This window comes from Fusarium tjaetaba (assembly GCF_013396195.1).
Source record: "Fusarium tjaetaba strain NRRL 66243 chromosome Unknown NRRL66243_c0000017, whole genome shotgun sequence".
Classification (NCBI taxonomy): Eukaryota; Fungi; Ascomycota; class Sordariomycetes; order Hypocreales; family Nectriaceae; genus Fusarium; species Fusarium tjaetaba.
The window spans coordinates 83,041-98,187 of NW_023501213.1; the positions used below are offsets into that span (position 1 = coordinate 83,041).

Genomic DNA, 15,147 nt, shown 5'->3' on the forward strand with positions numbered 1-15,147 from the left:
TGCCTTAAGGACCACTCCTTACGTTGTCTGACCCCCTTGAATCACCTAAAACCACCAAGAGCAGCACCAAAATGGCCATCGCAATCCAGAAGTGTAACGGAGTCACGGAAATGGCGACAGTAACCCGTGATACCAAAGCCACCAGAGCGAGGAAGGCGCAGGCAAATATCAAAGCGAGGCCAGCAGGGCCCACTTTCAAGGATACATCCATCTTCTCAGTTCCCCAGGCGGCCTCCAGGTGAAAGATAGATGATTCGTTTGGGTTATCTGTTTTGGTTGCGCCAGAAGAGTTTTGCGCAGACTTGTCGACACCATGGAGGTTGGGTGGAGATGGTGCATGGCCTTGAGTTGAAGGAGTGTTGTTGGATGTAATAGCCATTGTTGAGTTTGTGAGAATGTGACCAAGTATTGGAATGGATGTGAAAGAAATCAATTTTGAAGGTGCAAGGAAGAGGGGTGCAGGAGCTTTTTGTACATCCTGAGAAATTATTTAAGTTCCGGGACTGGCCACAGCAGCGGAATATAGAGTTTTGTCTTTAAAATGCTGTTTACATTAGCTTTCTGTAAAGGACAAATAGCGAGCCTTTCTCGTGAGCCTTGTGTGACTGTATAGGCATAAGTAACTCTAAATAAAATCTTCTTAAGCAATAAGTTTTCTAGTTCTGAATAAGCCTTCTATGAGAATGGGGAATGGATGTGCTATTGGCAGTTGAGAGTATTACTTTCCTATCACACAAAACTCAGATATCTTGGGAGAGCATAATTCCCAAGGTAATTACTGGGGCATAATGCAAGGAGCGCAGTTCCAGTGTATTTACTGAAATCCTCATTGTTGGCTCGATCCTCCATGCGACATAACAAGACCGCAGTACTGAAGATCACTTGCAAGGAAAAACAGGCCAGTGAAAGATATAGTCAGAATGATTTCTGAAATTGTGATCCAATGGGAAGCCATTCCTAAAAATCTCGGTTTCGTGGTCTAGTTGGTTATGGCATCTCGCTCACACCGAGAAGGTCCCCGGTTCGAGCCCGGGCGGAACCATTGTTTTTTGCCCTCTTTTGCAACTGTCAATCACGTAGTATTATCTTGCGGCATGCCTATTCGTTCTGGTGTCCAATTATTTGGAGAAGGTGTTCACATAACTTGCATACTTAACTGTAAAAACAATCGACGAGCGACTTATCACCAGCGATCTTTCTCCTTTTGCTTATGCTTTGTGCCTTTGTCTCTTGTTTGTGGCTTAGAATAAAAAAACATCGATCCTGGTCATCCGATCGAAAATCGGGTCCTAACTCATTGGCAATACCCCCCAGCAATCTCCAACTCATTTGTAAGGCATCGATCAAACACAACATCATGAGTCTTTGCAGCCGTTCCGCAGGCCTCTAAACCTTCGCCGCTAAGTACGGGGGAACATTCGTCTTCCCAAGCACCATCTGGACCGCTGCCATGCGGAATCTAGACTCCACACGCGATATATCCTCTTTGAAATCAGCAGGATCAAAAAAACATGTCGAACCGAGAGCTTGAGCATGTATAGCAAACAGCCTATGCCGCCGCCGAGAGAGACCGATCCATGATTCCCTCTTTCAAGCGAGATTTGAAGCTACTTTCTATCTCGCAGCCTGAGGGACAGTAATGGAAATCTGCCATCTACTCATGAGTGTCTATTCGAATTCCTTCTTCTGCTGATAAAGGAATTTCGCCTACGACTACCCATTCATCGGAGGGAAGAATGCCGTAAAAATGCGAATGTGAAACTCTAAGGACTTCTGTCGTAGGCTGGAATATGGCGCTATCGACGCTTGCAAGAAGAGAGGTTCCCCGAATACCGTATCTCTGGGCAAGTTGGCATATTGCTTCGGAGAGGATATTGCCATTTGACTCAACAGGGATGATGATGCTAGGAAGATTACAAGTATGCTCTAGAATCCTCTCCTGCTGGTAGTCGATAAGCACTGCCTATACAAACATCAGTATCAAATCCAAAGACTTTGCAAAGCCTATGATCAAGCCAGCCACCAAATAGAGCTGTCCATAATTCTGACGGCTAAAGTATGGTGTTCTACCAGAGCACCGAAGCCGCCAAATGGACACAAACAGGTAACTTCAACGGATAAATTTGCCCTCTGCATCTCACACAACCAGTCATGGCACGCGAGAGTCACTTCAACTATAGAGACAGGCCAACTTAGAGACAAGAACATTATATTCTAGGCAACTCCAAACTTGGGGTGTTGTATGTCTGCGTTTCCATGTGCTATATGTTATAACAAGGAATGCAAACCTTGTGTCGTGTCTTGCAGCGAAACGAAAGTCATTAAGGACTTGCGGATTCAAGGCAGATGAGCTGGGGGAAAGATCAGATAAGATTAGATGTGCCAAAGAGTATCGTGAGTGGAGTCGGAGAATGTTTTGTGGACGGATAAAAAAAGTGGTGTGGCTGATTGGTGGTTATGATTGGGTCAATTGAGCCTCAATTGGATCTGGAGTGTTATGCTGCTCGTTGGGGAAATACCCCAGATCTTCATTGATCACCATAAAACAATTGCAGTAGTTCATTGTGTGACCGTGTCATTAATTGATCTCGGGTACAGTAATTCCGCCCCTCACAAATAAATACATACCTAACAATCGATACATACCTAACCGAACTCCCAGCCGCTAGATTAATTGCTTTCGTACCAAACTGCGTCATCAAGCACCCGCCCACCATACGGCTCACGAAGCCGAGACTCGCCCACATGGTATAAGTGATTGGTGACTTTTACTTCCCTGCCTCGACGCACGTACCTTGCATGTGACGCAGACATTCTCTCTCTACGGGATGTGTGCCCAGTGTCGGATAAAGCAATAAAAATAAAAATTCCCCAACCACATCCAATCGTCTTGCACATGTGCTTCATCCCTCCCGTGCACGTGGGCCCTTGTTTATCTGCCGTGGGGGCCTTTGTCGATCCCTGTTGTTATCCCCCTCTAGCCCGTATCCAGAATGGTACGTGTATGAATGCAAGCAGCTTCCCGTAGGTGGGCGGGCCATCTTTGGTTTTCTTAAAAAGCCGGGCCATCTGCACCCTGTTGATCTTGTGACCTCTCCTCATATACCTTACATTTATTTGACTGTTTTAGACTTGAGATTCTCGACAGTTATCGTTTTATCGGCAAAGTGGGGAGTCGGGAACAAAAGACCAACATGGATTGCAAAACATCCCACTTGCCGACATGGCAGGATAACAAAACCGCGGGCGAAAAGGCTGGTTTCGCTGGACATGATGAGAAATCGGTTCTTTTGAACGACGATACGAAGATCCAACAAACGATGGATATGCAGCAAATCTTTTCCGATCGCCTTATGCCCGTCGCTTTCGCTCTCCCGTGGGTGATGGGCATGTTGATTTCGTGGATCCCATTTACCAAGATCTCTCTCAACAACGCCCCCGATTTCCTGTACGTTCATCACCAAGGCTTCATCAGTGCGTGTCTAACAATTGTAGTATTCTCGCCGCTCTTATCAGCACCCTCGAGGTCCTCAGCATCGTCGCAGTCTTTATCTTCACGTCCCTCCGCCCCTCAATGCTCGACACCGAACCTGGCGCCAGCACGACGACTCTCAAGGAGAAATTCTTCCGCGCCTGGTTCTGGTTCTTATTCATCAGTCCATTTATTACAGGAACAATGGTTGTTTTGATGGCGAGCGACATTTCATGCGATCCGGAAGATCTGGATATGCATCAACCAATCTGCCAAGTAGGCATCCGTCTCATCAAAGCGACTGCTCTGTGTCGCGCTGGAATCATGTAAGACTCCCTTCAATTCAATTATTTGTCGGAGAATAAACTAACGTCTCATCAGTGCGACATTTCTGTTTGCTACATCTTCATATTTAGAACAACGACCTACGAAGCGCTGCACCGACTCGGACTCGGACTCTGCATGAGATAAAAATCTATGGCGTCATGATATTTTGTACAACGATACCCCAGAAAAGCATAAAATAAAACTCCAACCATTTTATTAAATAAACTTTATCCCAGTTTCAAGATTCCTCTACCGAAAACTTTCGGCGCCACTTGAGTATTTGTTTCTGATGACGTTCTGGTCTGTCTTTAGTGCTTGCTTGAGTATTTAGTGCTTTCTTGAGTGGGTTTTTAGTGCTATCTCGAATGCTTGCTTGTGCTCGGATGTCGCTCATGCGTTATCATTGAATGACGCCAGGGCCAAGCATTCTCCCCTCCCGAGATACCCGCTTCCCGAATCAATTCTCCCTATCGAGCGAGGGGGGGTTCCAACGCGTCGCTTTGCAATGCATGCGTCGATAGTTGAAGATCGTTTGCGTTGCGTTTTGCGTGGTGATACAATCCGCATCTCCCACTTTCCGGCAGTTGTCGTAAGCATTTCGCGTCGCACTGCAATTCGATCCAATCCAATCCAATCCAAAACTCTGTTTTAAGCATAGCCAGCTTTTTCAGCCCTCCGCATTTCCATCACGTTGCGCTTTGGCATGCAACCGAAGGAATTGAATGCAAGCGGGTGGCTCGCGTGCACTTTTTCTCTTCAGAGCTAGACCGCTAAAAGAGAGAGTGCAGTAATTAGCTGTGCCTCTTTTCGACAGTCCCTTTAACCTCGTTCAAGATGCGAATTCCTCGTTTATTCGTCTCGTTCGGTTGCTTCCGTACGTGGGCGTAGCGGGCAGGGCGCTACGCCCGATTGAATCTTATCTTCCGTCTTCCGAGGTTAATGCCTTGGCTTGCATCCCTGCTGCAGGTCTCATTTTATCAGGGACCGGGGATTGGTTAGACTTTGCAGTCAGCGCTGAATCAGCGCAACTCGGCGTCAATCAATTACACCGCATACAGACATATTCATCCAGTATGTGAATACATGATACCCTATGCCTAGACTTTATGAGAACATAATTGCGTTGTTGGTCTTGTCTTACGTACAACTCACCTTAAATAACTGGATAATTTCTCATCATGTGTAGGACGATCCCACAAATAATTTGCTCGGCGTTATCTGCCTGATTGTAAGGACGAATGAGAAATACACGCCGCAGGCCAAGAACACCTTTGATAAGGATTATTGGTATACGGCTGAAAGGCCCCCAATGCAACATGTCCGGTCGTTAGAATAGGCTTTTCGGGCCGCTCGGTTACAGAATGTCGTTTGTTCAATTTGTAGATTTCTTGCGTAACCAGGTTCAAGATATTAGCTCTTTAAAATTGAGAACTGAAATAAATTACAAAGTCTATATGCAAGTATGCGTCCAATCATGTTTCTATAACAAAGTGGAAAAAGCAAAAAGAGAATACATCCAAAAAAGGTCCCCTTGAAGTTGGGTCTTGGCAGCCAACGCCTTGGTATACAAGTGCAGTTCCCTTTTATCGCCCCCAATCTTTCAACCAATCGTAAAAATATATCCAGTCAAAACAATACCCTTCCTACTCCTTGCCAGCGAGCCCTTTTCGTCGTGTCTCGACAACCGTCAAAAACTTATCAAACGCCTTCATATCCCTCTCTTTCTCTTCGGAACTAACAGTCATAAAGTCCTTGCCATGCCCAGGACTATCAGTATAGGTATGACCGAAACCCTTGAAACCCTTGATATGCTCCACGTACGTGAAGACAGCGGCATTAGCCTGGGCAGCCTCAGGTCCATACCGTCGAATACCAGTGCCCGTGGTATGAGGTATAGGACACTCAAAGTGCTGGTGGTAGGTATCTCGGAATGGCTGGAAAATAGCCTCGTGCTCTTCTTCGACGTGCTCGTAAAAGTCCCCCTCGTAAGTTGGGTCAATCGCCTTCCAAGAACAGCTGTCATCCAAGTCCCAGCCTTGCCCGAGTTTGAAGACGCGGAGGTTGGGCATGGTATTGGCCCAGTGCTCAAAGATATGGTGCCAGCGAGTATGTGTATGGTAAGTTGAGCCCTCGCGCCAGGCATTGCTTTTTACCCACTGGGCCTTCTCTGGGCAAACCGAAACCGCAGTGGAGTTAGCCCGATTGCGATCCGAGTGCAAAACTGTGCACTCATCGAGATAAAGCTTCTCGATGCCAAGGGATCCGATCCACTCAACCTGCCACCATTGACTGAACTCAAATTGTCCCAGAGCGAGAACCTTGAGATTAGGCAGGTCGTTGGCACCAACCAGGCGGAAGTCCATGTTGGGAAACCATCCCCATGATTTCAAGAAAAACAGGGACAGGACCTGGAGATTGCCTGCGACCCTAAGAGAGAGCACTGTATCAAGGAGATCGTGGTGGACATCTTGGCAGCACTTCTGTGTATTGAGTTCAGCTGTGCTGATGCGTAGGTCCTTCAGAGCCCCCGAGTTCATGACAGATTGAAAAGAAAGCATCGCCTTGACACTACTGAAATCAACGAGATTCGAGATCGTCAGAGTCTTGAGAGGACGAGAGACCCCAGTTTTAGCCTGCTGACCAGACACCTCGGGAGAAGTGTTATTTGCAGTTGAGACTTGTGGCTGTGAGCTTATTCCGGCAGATAGAACCTCGGGAGAAGACGTGGTATCCCTGCCAATATAATTATGTACCTGCCAGGCCCCCTCCATGCAGCGAAACAGCATCTCCAGAAGTCGGTATTGCGTATTGTGATACATATGAAATCCATCACGTTCCAGGCGTATGTTGAGAGTGTCGAGCTTGGGAAACACGCAGATGGAAGGAATAGCTTCGAAGAACTTGTCCACGAGCTCCAGCCGTTTCTCTGTGGGAAAAGATCCTGTCCAAGTATCGCAGGTGACTTCTCGCACGTGACATCTCAGACGTGGCGTCATGGCGATGTTGAGGAAGCGCTGTGGCTCATCTCTATAAGCGCGGACGCGAATGGCGCGGAAGATGATGGGTGTGATGAGGCGGGAGAATGTGTGACTGACGAGACGAAGGTCGATGAGGGAGTATTTGTATATGTATTCCAGGATATGAGTCTGAAGCTCCTCGGGGAGGGTAGAGAGAGAAGGGGTAGACATGATGATGGTGATGAGAGAAGTCAAGATGTGAAATGAAGTTGAAAGTGAGGCTCAAATTAAAGTTGGTGAGTGCTTTGCGGAGAGTGACTGAAGTTGGTGTTTAGAGATAAGGCGATTGGCAGTGTCAACTCAAGTCAGATCCTCGGAAATATTAAGAAGGAAATAAAAGTTGGGACAGTTTTAGAACGAGCACGGGGTTATATAGCTAGAGGAATAAAAGAAACTTATATCTAATAGAAGGTTTATTTTTGAGTTGGTGAGACAAATGAGCGGATTTGAAGCATGACTGGCTATGATATTGCAAGGTTTGGAAATGCCAAAGTTTATGTTTGACCAGCAGATGAGATGTTTATAGCAGGATAATTTAGACATTTTTATCGAGAATGAAAGCTTGAAGGTCTCACGGTTTAGAGACAAGGCTCGGGAGTGGCGCTATGTGACCAAATCAACTAATAACATTAACAAGACGAAATAAAGAAAAAGAATAAGTAATCAAACGGAAAACGACAGGCTGTATTAGAATATGGTTTAAAAACATTTGACTTTATGTAAAAAAAAACTTCTTTTATTTCATGAGTCATATTCTCTTCAATAACTCTATTCTTCCTGATCAGCTCAATCATCCTTCGTCCAATGATACTTCGCAGCAGGATGATCAGCAGGTGGTCTAGCAACGCCCTTCTTCCCATACACATTCTCCCTGTACGTGCCCCCATCAACAGCATAATCCTCCCAAAACAAACCCCTTGCCCTCAAAACGGGTAACAAATCAGAGATGACCTCCTCAAAACTGGCTGGCATAAGAGCATAAGCCAGATTGAAACCATCGACGTCCGCTTCGTTGACCCAGCGCTCCATCTCATCTGCAATGCGCTCTGGTGTTCCTGCAACTGTGGCTCCCAAGCCACCAACCTTGATGTGATTCGCGACAGTGTGCTTTGTCCATTTCGGAACACCTGGGATTGACTTTGACCACGATTCCACTGCTGAGCGAATCGCGTTTGACTCAACGTATCGTAATTCCTCATCATCACCATACTGCGCAAGATCAATCCCCGTCCATCCCCCAAACAGCGCCAACGCACCGTCCTCGGAACCGTAGCTCACAAGCTCCTTATACTTAGCATCAGCCTCCTCCTGCGTCTTTCCAATAATTGGACAAAACATGGCCAAAAACTTGATCGTTTTGGGATCACGGCCGAACTGCTCTTTTGCTAGGGTTCGTATCTCAGCTATGTTCTTTGCTACAGTGACGGGGCTATGGCCAGCGACGAAAATGGCCTCGGCGTGCTTGGCGGCAAAGTTCTTTCCGGCTTTGGAAGTTCCGGCTTGGAGGATTAGGGGTGTGCGTTGGGGGGAGGGTTGACAGATGTGAGGGCCGGGCACGGTGTAGTATTTGCCTGAGTGGTTGATTAGGCGAACTAGAGAGGGGTCTGTGTAGATGCCCTTTTCACGGTCAAGTTTGACTGCGTCGTCTCGCCAGGATGATTGCCTAGTTTGTCAGTGAAAATCCAAAATGATGGTGAGTCACGTACCAAAGTTTATAAGTGACATCGACGTATTCTTCGGCGATGGCGTATCTCTCATCGTGGCTCGGCTGTTCAGTATGTCCGAGATTCCGAGCAGCAGAGTCAAGATATCCAGTTACGATATTCCAGCCGAGTCTCCCGCCAGTGAGATGGTCCACAGTGCTGAGTCTGCGGGCAAGATGATAAGGCTGCTCATAAGTGGTCGCCACGGTTACACCAAAGCCAATATTCTTAGTAGCTGCAGCCATAGCTGGCACGGTAGCTAGTGGTTCATTGACAGGCCACTGGGCGCCTGAGATGATGGCAGGATCTGGGTTGCGAGGTCCTTTGTAGACATCATAAGAACCCTAAGAATGTAAGCGATATGACAAGTGATGCAATGAGAGTAACTCACGAGAACATCAGCGATGAAAATACCATGAAACTTTCCCTTCTCAAGAAGTTGAGCTAATTTCACCCAGTGATTGATATTATTAAAATCCCACGATTTATCATCCGGATGTCTCCAAAGACCAGGCGATTGATGACCACTGCATGATTCAACAAAGGCGTTGATGATGAGCTGCTTTTTCGCCTCTTGTGAATGAGACATTTTGACTGCAAATCTGAGTGAGTGAGGGGTAAAGAATGAGTGAATGAGACTTTAGGTGAGTGTAATACACATATAAAGTGAAATGCGACATATAAAAGTGTTGCGCAATCGAGGGACCAGAATCGCGTGCTTGCGGAGATGGTGGGGCTGTACCTTGAGATCTACTTACATACATCAATTGCCGATATCAGATGGTGTGACGAGGCGAGACTAAACGCTATTTTCGGATAAATGGATGTGATAGACAGAGTGAAATGCCGCTCATATTTCATTCTGTGGCTTTGTCCTCTAACATGACAGTTGATTCGGTTTAGCTTACGCCTGACTTCCACTTTTGGTAATTCTCATGTTGTACAGCAGAACGCCTCCCTTATTTTCTTTTTCCTATGATGAGCAGGGACCGAGGGCCCGGGACTTTGTCGGTAAGGAATTGCCGAGATAAGCGTAGATCACGTCAGTTTGTAGGTGCAGGGTTTGGATATCACATCTCATCATTTTAGGGCGAAACACGCCACAGGGATGTATGGAGCACGGATAGATGTGGCAGGAAAATAAGACAGGACAGGGGGGACATAAAGATTATGCATATTTGTATCCATGGACTATGCGTTGCTTCTGTGTAACACGGAGTAAGCACCAGGCTGAGGTTGACTTAGTAAGAAAATGGACCACATCCCAATCTCACCATACCCAGGTTATTCATAGGTTGTAGGAACTAAACTAACTTAGGGCCTTTTTGTTTAGTAGCGAAATGACCAATTGAACAATATTGGAAATCTAGATAAAACTTGGCTCAATATACAAATGCAATAGTATAGAGGCTTGCTCCCTCCGCCTATCCAGTCGCCGAGTCTGGTGTCTCCAAGTTCATCGGAAATAAACCTGACTTTAAATCACTTGTCGCGGAATCGAATCCTTGTCCCATAAACCGGCCAGTGAATGCCGTCGTTGGGAACCCGGCGATACACTCTGAGAAAATATCAGTTTCTAGGACTACATTAGCAGATATGACCCAAGGCCGAATCGAAGAAAAAGGGGCCGCATAGCCAAAAACAAGACTTATTCGGGCCGCTTACCGTCGTATGTGTCCCAGGTAAACTGGTCAAGGGATATATCTGTGTCCTGACGCGTGTCGGCCATAGAATCAGCAAGAGGTTCACCAATCTCTTGTTCCTGGAGCCCTAGTCTGAGGCTCAGATAATCAATGGCTCGCCTAGCTTCCGTAGATACTGTGGTTGAGTTTAGCCAGAGGGGATACGCATTACGCAATAGACCGTGAATCTTTGTCCCTGTGCTCTCGTCCAGCGAAACATCCGGTCGTGACTTGGCCAGCTGTACATAATAACAAAGAATGCTCACGCCCAGCAAAAAAACTGCCCGCGGCCGCGAGGACAGGAGCATCCACCTAGCCCACCTTGCAGGGTATAGCAGTCCGTCTGCCTGCGTCTCCTCAAGCACTATCTGCTGGAACTCCAGAATCTTGATCGCGGCTTGGACACAAGCGTTGCGTGAGTACTGATAGCATGTCTGGGTATACGGCGGTGCGAGATACTTTCGGTGAAGCCAGATGGTAAGTCTCTGTATAGCGAGCTGGAGTAATACGCGATGCATGACGATCTCAGGTGCCACCATAAAAGATTGGCTAAGTGGTTGCCATTGAAATATTGGTGGTAGTGAAGCCTCAGCTGCTTGTAGCTTCCGGTCCAGTTCCATGATTTCTGTGTATGGATGCTCCTTGGTATCATTGACAAGATCGCTGACCAGTCCCATCATCTTATCTATTCTCCCCTTAGCCAAACTATACAGCACGCGCGTAACTTCAGTTTCGGGTCGCGAAGGAGGTAGCTCAGCCGTATTCTTGTCGAAATCCGAGTCCAGCAAGTTACGTGGCTCAGCTGTATCATACTGCTGCGACTTAAGCACACACGGCAATGCCATCTGGCTCGAGAGACGAAGATCCAACTGCACAATAACAGCCCACACGCGGCGCCGCATCTCACCAGAAAATGGTGTAATGCTTGGGAAGTTACTGGGATCTCGATGGTAGCCCTGACTTAGAGCGAGCTGGACGATTATACCTTGCACGAGCCACAGCCCGGTCTCATCGTCTTGGGACATGAACGACTCACAGATGAGATAATTAATCAAGGTTTCTAGCACATATTCTCCGCCTTTGGTATATTGGCCTAGGACAAGACTGTGGAGTGTCTGTTCACGGAAGAGACGCAGTCGTTCTTGAAATTCAGGATCCGTTGGGTCGTCGATCGAGTGTTGACATAGTGTAGCGACGCACATTACGCTGAAAAGGAGACCGATCCAAATGCATGACATGGCATGTGGATCCTGCCAGAATTTGTCATACTATTAAAGCAGTTAAAACTGTCATCTAACCAGGAGAGTGCTGGAAGGAGAGATAAAAGAAGGAGAAGAGTAGTAACCGTACCTCTTGCAGAAAATGTCCGCTGTGAAGGATGCTTGGCACAACGCCTTGTGTATTGAAGTATCTCGCGACCATGCGATCAACAACGGGCCGCGGTGGGATGGAAGCAAGAAGATCAGCTTTCGTGGTATGGACAGGCTCATACAGCAGTCTAGGTCCCGAGCTTTGGAGAAGTTCATGGTCGTTAATTGTCAGCATCCGGGCCTCTTCTTCCTCCTCGTAATGATCTCTGAGCTCCGAGATACTGTCGAGAACGGCGGCCCAATGGACGCTCCCCACGTAGGTAGCTCCGACACCGAGCGGATTCAGACGCATACTACCGGGCTCTGTGGGTGAGGGTGCGGGGGAGTCAGCAGTGCCATGTCTTTGCAATATAGACGCACGGTCAATAACTGGCACGAGAGTGTTCTCGTCGAGCGATACTTGAGGAACCTTGGAGACACTCTGCGGTGACTTGGCTTGAGACGAAAGGTCTCGAATAAGACCATTAGGATCAACACCGGGCGTACTTTCTTGCTGCGCAAGTAGGGTACGGACAAGCTCCTCGAGCTGCTGTATGCGATCGCCGACACTAACTTTGCTCTTCCCCTTACTCGGTCCGCCCAATTCGTAGGTGCATGATAAGCCGATTCCCCTATTTGTGCAGGTTCTACATGGCAGCTGACGGTCACATCGTACCCTGGGAGCTCATCGTTAGTCTGAAGACTTATTTATGTCACGAATGAATGAATTTACTTTCGGTTCCTACAAAAGGTACATGACAACAGCGGTTTCTCTCGCCGACGATCCCGAAGTTGAGGCAGCGAGTTTTTGATCACGGTACTGGACAGCTGATGCGGCTGGTTTGGTATTTCGGTATAGGCCGGTGGCTCAAGAGAATCCATAGAATACAAGTCTCGGTTCAGCTGCTATGAATAAAGAGAACGGTTGAGAACAAGAGCGGAAATTGGCATATGGAGGAGTCGATGGAGCAAAGTGGTAGCGGGTGTTCGGCAAAGGCGGGGCTATATCGGAGCATTCGACGGAGCATTTAACGGAGCATTTTACGGGTCAGTCAGAGGACGGTGCTAACATCCGCGCCCCACTATTGCACTTCTGGCTTTCCAGGATCGCTAAATGTCAATATCAGCAAATCTCATAATTGCTGCCTCCCATCGAGAAATTAGGGATAATTATAAAGACATTATAAGTCTGATATGAAGCTCTGACTATTTGACGTTGATAACATTTACGAGAGGCGTCTCTCGTTGTATTATTTTCTTTGATTTTGATTCGCTGGATGATCCGTCGCTAATAATGTCCAACAACGGAGCAAATCCGGGGCAAACAGGGTAACACAGCATGCCTAAATACTACGCGAGTTTTCTCTTAAAGCTGCCATAATCTGTTCCTCTATGAACAGATTAGTTGTTTTCTAACTTTCTCAATGTCAAGGAAGAGACAATAAAGCATAGGAATCAAACTTTTCATGTATCTCACTCCATGCCTACTAGTCTCAACCACGACACCACACAACAACGGGTATCAGACAACAATGCCGAAACGTCAAGCCAAGAGCGGTAACACTGTTTTCAGTGATGAAGCAAGCACGTCAGTTAGCTTAGATACTACGGTTAATGGTAACATTGGCCATGAAGGAGAACCAAAAATCGAAAAGCGAGGAGAAACAAGCTCTGACGATATCCATGCTGCAAATATGAACCCAGGCGCAGAAAAGGGTGCAATAGAAGCTGGCGAGATAGCCCCTACACCAGAACCCAACACCGTCGACTGGTCTGGCCCCAACGACCCTGAAAATCCACGTAACTGGTCCAAAGCCTACAAGTTGACCAACATTATAGTCATCAGCCTATCCGTCCTATACACCAACCTCGCAACCACAATGTTCGCCCCCGGCGCAGTTACCATGAAACGTGAATTCGGCTTCAAGAGCGACACAGTTGAAGTTCTGACTATCACCATGGCATCACTCGGTTTTGCACTCGGCCAGTTATTCATACCCCCCATGTCAGAGGTCTTTGGCCGCATGCCAATCTACCGCACGAGCTCAGTATTTTATATGGGTTTTACGGCTGGTTGTGCGAGGAGCACTAATGTTGCTGAGTTTTTGGTGTTTCGGCTTTTGACAGGCTTGGCTGCTGCGTCGTATATGTCTACGGGTGGAGGGACGGTGGCTGATCTTTTGCCGAAGGAGGAGAGGGGTGTTGCGATGGCTATTTTTACGGCTGGACCGCTTTTTGGCCCTGTATGTTTCCGTTTTGCTGTTTTGAGAATTTTGATAAGCTGACGGTGAGAATAGGTCCTTGGTCCTATCGTAGGAGGATTCGTTGTTGAGAATCTTGGATGGAGATGGTGTTTCTATCTCATTTTGATACTTGTAAGTTTGTATGTTTTGCCCCGTTTCTGGCGAAAGCTAACCAAGAACTTTTCTCTAGGCTGGCGTGGTCACAACCATCACCTTCTTGTTCATGCATGAAACAAGCTCTATCAACATCCTCAAATCCAAAGCTGCTCGACTTCGTAAAGAGACCGGCAATCCAAACCTCCGCGCCGCTGGTGATAAGCAGACTCCCGTCAAGCAGCTCGTGCTGCACGCCCTAACTCGACCGATGAAATTCCTCTTCACATCGCCAATTGTCGCTCTTATTTCATTATATATCGCCTTCAACTTTGGTGTAACCATGCTTCTCTTCGCCACATTTCCCACCGTCTACGAAAACACTTATCACTGGAGCATCAGTATTTCCGGCCTGGCGTACATTGGCGTTGGAGTTGGTTGCGCCATAGGTGTCATCACTTTTGCCAAGCTGAGTGATCGTCTGCTGAATGCTAAAGAGGGAAACTACCGCGCTGAACGACGGCTTATCATGATGATGTTTGTATCCCCAATGTTTCCGATCGGGTTATTTATCTACGGTTGGACCACTGAGTACAAAGTGCATTGGGTCGTGCCTATCATTGGCACTGCTATCTGTGGACCTGGAGCAGTTATCATCAATTCATCGTCGCAGACGTATATAATCGATATCTTTGGGCCTCAAGCAGCAGCATCAGCACTCGCGGCTATTACACTGCTTCGCAATCTGACAGGAGCTTTTCTGCCCCTTGCCGCACCGGCACTGTATGCAAACCTGGGTCTGGGCTGGGGGAATAGTGTGTTGGCCTTTATCACGGTTGGTTTTATACCTGTCCCCATTTGCTTTTATTTGTACGGTGCATCCCTTCGGAAAAGGTTCCCTGTCACGATCTGATGCAGAGAATTGGGCCGCAACCTTATTCCGAATTCTATTGTCTGGCACCAAACCATGCCATCCTGGTTCCATGATCCCTCTTTTTTGTTCAGGATTCTAATATTTATTATTTTTTATTTATTTATATACTGTATTGATTACAATCTTTAGCTATTTCCTTGCGTTTGGGCTAGAATTCATCGAACTAGTTAAGACATATAATAAGAAAATCATTTTAGATTTTCGTACAAGACAAAAATACATTTAATCACCAAGTGGTCCAATGCACGAGAGCAGAAGCAACAGTATTTGAGACACTTCTATTAATTGTTAATTAAGGTACTGAGGTGTATTGCTTAGTCATTCTGG

The 15,147-nt window shown here is 47.0% G+C and overlaps 6 protein-coding genes across 6 annotated transcripts; 2 read left to right on the forward strand and 4 right to left on the reverse strand.

Moving 5' to 3' along the window:
* Positions 1-4: 4 nt before the first annotated feature.
* FTJAE_674 (uncharacterized protein) lies at positions 5-379 on the reverse strand (the record flags this gene model as incomplete). Its single annotated transcript, XM_037353383.1, has 1 exon — positions 5-379. One exon carries the CDS (start codon positions 377-379, stop codon positions 5-7), a length of 375 nt encoding a protein of 124 aa, XP_037212199.1.
* Positions 380-3,194: 2,815 nt separating this feature from the next.
* FTJAE_675 (uncharacterized protein) lies at positions 3,195-3,938 on the forward strand (the record flags this gene model as incomplete). The annotated part of the gene is made up of 3 exons (XM_037353394.1): positions 3,195-3,448; positions 3,496-3,798; positions 3,854-3,938. The coding sequence occupies 3 exons, from the start codon at positions 3,195-3,197 to the stop codon at positions 3,936-3,938; spliced, it is 642 nt and encodes a 213-aa protein (XP_037212200.1).
* Positions 3,939-5,442: 1,504 nt separating this feature from the next.
* Positions 5,443-6,987, reverse strand: FTJAE_676 (uncharacterized protein; the record flags this gene model as incomplete). The annotated part of the gene is made up of 1 exon (XM_037353405.1): positions 5,443-6,987. The coding sequence occupies one exon, from the start codon at positions 6,985-6,987 to the stop codon at positions 5,443-5,445; it is 1,545 nt and encodes a 514-aa protein (XP_037212201.1).
* Positions 6,988-7,602: 615 nt separating this feature from the next.
* FTJAE_677 (alkanesulfonate monooxygenase) lies at positions 7,603-9,108 on the reverse strand (the record flags this gene model as incomplete). Its single annotated transcript, XM_037353416.1, has 3 exons — positions 7,603-8,479; positions 8,523-8,863; positions 8,911-9,108. 3 exons carry the CDS (start codon positions 9,106-9,108, stop codon positions 7,603-7,605), a joined length of 1,416 nt encoding a protein of 471 aa, XP_037212202.1.
* Positions 9,109-10,167: 1,059 nt separating this feature from the next.
* On the reverse strand, positions 10,168-12,307 carry FTJAE_678 (uncharacterized protein; the record flags this gene model as incomplete). Its single annotated transcript, XM_037353427.1, has 3 exons — positions 10,168-11,469; positions 11,552-12,182; positions 12,297-12,307. 3 exons carry the CDS (start codon positions 12,305-12,307, stop codon positions 10,168-10,170), a joined length of 1,944 nt encoding a protein of 647 aa, XP_037212203.1.
* A 775-nt stretch (positions 12,308-13,082) lies between these two features.
* On the forward strand, positions 13,083-14,799 carry FTJAE_679 (major facilitator superfamily domain protein; the record flags this gene model as incomplete). Its single annotated transcript, XM_037353438.1, has 3 exons — positions 13,083-13,793; positions 13,848-13,925; positions 13,984-14,799. 3 exons carry the CDS (start codon positions 13,083-13,085, stop codon positions 14,797-14,799), a joined length of 1,605 nt encoding a protein of 534 aa, XP_037212204.1.
* Between the last annotated feature and the right edge of the window lie 348 nt (positions 14,800-15,147).